The sequence below is a fragment of the Bombina bombina genome, chromosome 4 (genome assembly GCF_027579735.1).
Source record: "Bombina bombina isolate aBomBom1 chromosome 4, aBomBom1.pri, whole genome shotgun sequence".
Lineage (NCBI taxonomy): Eukaryota > Metazoa > Chordata > Amphibia > Anura > Bombinatoridae > Bombina > Bombina bombina.
This window is the reverse complement of record NC_069502.1, coordinates 672,899,135-672,903,401: the sequence shown is the minus strand read 5'-3', so window position 1 is coordinate 672,903,401 and position 4,267 is coordinate 672,899,135. Positions and strand designations below refer to the sequence as shown.

The 4,267-nt window shown below is 37.4% G+C and overlaps 1 protein-coding gene across 1 annotated transcript in view; it reads left to right on the top strand.

Moving 5' to 3' along the window:
- Window positions 1-1,639: 1,639 nt before the first annotated feature.
- LOC128657752 (uncharacterized) overlaps window positions 1,640-4,267 on the top strand; it is a 103,482-nt gene continuing 100,854 nt past the window's right edge. Inside the window, exon 1 of the mRNA XM_053712160.1 lies at window positions 1,640-1,924. Coding sequence (XP_053568135.1) covers window positions 1,640-1,924 — 285 coding nt within the window. The remainder of the gene's footprint in view (window positions 1,925-4,267) is intronic.

Below are 4,267 nucleotides of genomic sequence, written 5' to 3'. Positions count from 1 at the left end.
ATAAAAAGTTTCAACTTATGTAACATTTGTAGATTAGTTGTAGGCAGTCAAAGGTAGAATTTCTTCACAGTGCATACTTTATAAAGGAACACTGAACATAGGTTCAGTTTTCACAAACATAAGCTGCCTGTTACTTTAAAAATAAACAGCTTTTATTATTTATTTATTTTTCACAGAAATATTTTGAGCATGTTTAATTACTGCTCTTTCATATACATTTGAGAATAAATGTATGATGCTGTTCATGTAACACTTTACTTGAGCATCATTATTATATATGTAAAATATAAGATGTGTGTGGTGTCTGGGCAAACCCCCTGACAGGTCTCAATATAGGTTGCAGTGTACAAAATATTTATACTCCCACATTTTTTCAGCAGAATTTGAAGCCAACCAGGCCACATTTTTTTTTTGGGGGGGGAGTCTAAAGATCATTTGAGGCCTAAGGTGGCCATTAAGTGGATAGCATTTCAAAGCCCCTCAAAAACAGTGTTTTAACGTTTTAGAGTACAGTTCATTTATCTTAGAGTGGACATGAAAATATGTATTATGTCCCTACTTTATATAAAGTATTCTGCTTACAGGTGCAGTGAGAGTTGCTGTCACACAGGCTGTGGTTGAATACATTAGCAGTACTGCTCACTGGCCACCTGACAATCCAAGTGATAAGAGGCCATCCACTAGGACTTGCTGCATGCCTGCTTTGTGGTTGTGAGAAGTGGTCATGCACTGTGCAGTTAGCTCAGCAGCACCCTAGGGAGGAACAAAAAAAAGTCATTACAAAATGTTACTGGGCTGACACAATACTGTCCTGTCCATTTAGATACCAAACACCTGGCAACTCTAGCTTGTCAGTAAAAGACTTGTGGTGTGAACATCTTAAAACCAGCATTATATTTGTAAACAGATCACTTGTATTATGTTTAACTGATGTCAAGGGATATCAAGGTGTGGACCCAGCACTATCTATCCCCCACCTCATTGAATGGCAGAACACAGCTGGAGATCAGTGAATATGTAGGTATGCCCCTCCAGATTGGATTATCTGCCCTGCACTTCTTAGATGTATGGAAATGCACTGGGTGCATGTTTTTAACTATGTAGGTAACCATTTGGTATGGGTAACACGTAGTTAAAAAGTGCATTATGTTAAACATAAAACTATCTAAGGCATTTCTGTTACACACTAGAACATCCCTTTAATTATAACACTTTTTCAGTTTTTTCTAGTGTATTATAGCTCAGTTTCGTGTTTTCATAACTAAAACATTTTAAAGACACATATTAATTTCACTTACAACAAAAGGTAGCTTACGTTGCCCTTTGTTATGATTTATTATTGTGGCTACATCTGACCTGTTAGCTGAAATTTGCGCACCAGAGAGCGATATTTTCCAGCATCTACAGAGTATTGATATATCCCACAGACATATTCCAAACGAGCTCTTTCTTGTTTTAATTACCCAATAAATAAATGTTTTTTAGTTCACTCCCTGATTGAATTCTGACATTTAAACGAAATACACCAGTGGGTACAAAGACCTACATACTTCCACCCCTGAACGAAACCAATGGTACAGCCAAATACTTTATTAGTATCTCAGTAAAACATGGCGCCAGTAGAGGAAGAGCAGTCACCATGGAGTGTGGTGGAAGCTCGGAACTGTATAGTATGTGGGCATTTGGGTCATCGGCCACACAGGCGGGGTTTTATTGCGAGCAGACGAAACACGAGTGGGTGGACGAGGGGCATCTAAATAGTACGAAGACTGACTGCCCCTGTTGGCTTTTGGGGCTCAGTGACGAGGTCCTGATGCTGGTTCTGGAGCTGCTTGATCCTATTGCATTGCTCATGGCTGGAGGAACCTGCACTAAACTATACGGCATCTGCAGCACTGACAGCCTATGGGCCAAGCACTGCAGGGTGGGTAACCTGATTGTGTAGAACCAGACTGACGTCAGTTTCACGTTATTACGTACTTAGTATCGGTTCCCTTTTGTAAAATGGAATTACGTTGTTCCTTCCCGCGGCCCTCACTTTTACTTCTACACAGTACATACACACTGGGATGTTGTGGTGATTTTTTTGCCGTCTACAGCCAGTAGTGCGTAAATATCGGAAATTGCTTCTTATAAAACATCTATGCAAAAAATGTAACTTGTCATCTCTTTCTGTTATAGTAAACTTCATAGCAGATTACTGATCACCCTTGTGAGTTATGCTAAGACATGGTTTGAACTTGCGTAGTACAGTGAGAATTCTAAGTGGGTTGTCTGTGCTAGTCTGTTGCTCTAGATTCTCCACAAGGTAGCTCATTACACCATTGTTCTAGATTCTCCACAAGGTAGCTCATTACACCATTGTTCTAGATTCTCCACAAGGTAGCTCATTACACCATTGTTCTAGATTCTCCACAAGGTAGCTCATTACACCATTGTTCTAGATTCTCCACAAGGTAGCTCATTACACCATTGTTCAATTTGCATCAATCAAGTGGTATAAAGGTTATTTAACCCTTTAATATTAATGCAACTTAAGTTTTAAATCTAGCTGCTTTACAAGGCTATTTCCAGTTTGGGATTTTTATAATGCACTCATGAAATTGTGTTAAAGTTGGTGAAAGAAATAAAATACAGGCACTCTGTATAATACTCTTGTGTTTATTTCATTAACCAGATAATACAGAAAGGCTAGTCTTAAAGGGACAAACATTTTTTTTTTCTTTCTTGAACTTTCCAAAAAATTTTTTTGGGGTGGGGGGATCTCCATATTTTGCTGATTGGTTGATGCGCATATGCTTCTTGTAATTGGCTCACCAATGAGTTCAGATATCTACCAGTAGTGAATTTCTACTCCAATAAAGGATACCAAGAGAATGAATAAAATTATATAATAGAAGTAGATTGAAAAGTTGTTTAAATGTGTATGCTGTATCTAAATCGTGAAATGATTTTGTGTCCCTTCAAGTGAACAGCCTTAAATTTTTTTTTTTTTTAAGGGGCAGGAAATTGTTTTCTGCCATGTGGTGTTCCATACACCTACCTAGGTATCTCTTTAATAAAGAATGCCATGGGAATGAAGCAGACATAATAGAAGTAAATAGGATTTATTTTTATTAATGTATGCTCTGTCTAAATCACAAGGATTTTTGGGTTTCATATCATCCGGATATTAAAGGGAAAGTCTACACCAGAATTTTTGTTGTTTAAAAAGATAAATAATCCCTTTATTACCCATTCCCCAGTTTTGTATAGCCAACATGTTTATATTTTTATATACTTTTTACCTCTGTGATAACCTTGTTTTTAAGCCTCTGCAGACTGCCCCTTATCTGAGTGCTTTTGACAGAAGTGCAGTTTAGCCAGTCAATGCAGACTCCTAAACTCCACGGGAGTGAGCGCAATGTTATCTGTATGACACACATGAACTAGTACTGTTTAACTGAACATTTTTCAAAATGCTCTGAGCTAGGAGGCGATTTTCTACGGTTTAGAAATCAGTCACCTAGGTTTAGCTTTTAAAAAAATACCACCAAGGGAACAAAGCACATTTGATAAAAGTAAATTTGAAAGTTAACTATTGCATGCCCTATCTGAATCATGAAAGTTTAATTTTGACTAGACTGTCCCTTTAAGATTTGCATGCACATGCTCTATTAAAGGACTCTTAAACACAGTAGAATTCAATAGTCAATGCATGCATAATAAACACAATGTAAAAGCACTTAGTTTGAATATCAAATGAGTAGATTTTTTTTTTTTTTCTCGGATAAATGTCAGTTACATTTTCCTTAATTCATCATGTGACAGCCATCATCCAATCACAAAATGCAAATACATATATCCTATGAAACTTGTACATGCTCAGTAAGAACTGGTGCCTCGGAAAGTGTGCATATAAAGTATTGTGCACATTTAGATAATGGAAATAAATTGGAAAGTTGTTAAACTGTGTGCTCTATCTGAATCATGAACATTTAATTTTGATTTGACTGTCTCTTTAAATCGTTAAATATCACATGACTTAAAGTGAATGTCAATATTGATGCTAAAGTGCCTGGTTTTTAAAAAATCGATTAAAAACAGGGGCACTTTAATTCATCAATTTACATTTCACTCCTGGTGAGAAAAAATACTTGCCTTGTAATCTTCACAGCAGCTCCAGCTTCCTCCGCCCGTCGCAAAGCCTCTTCCTGGGTCTAAAATGAGGAATCTGGCTTCCTCCAATCACAGCGTTGGATCAGACAGATTCCCCCTGGGGGAAGCC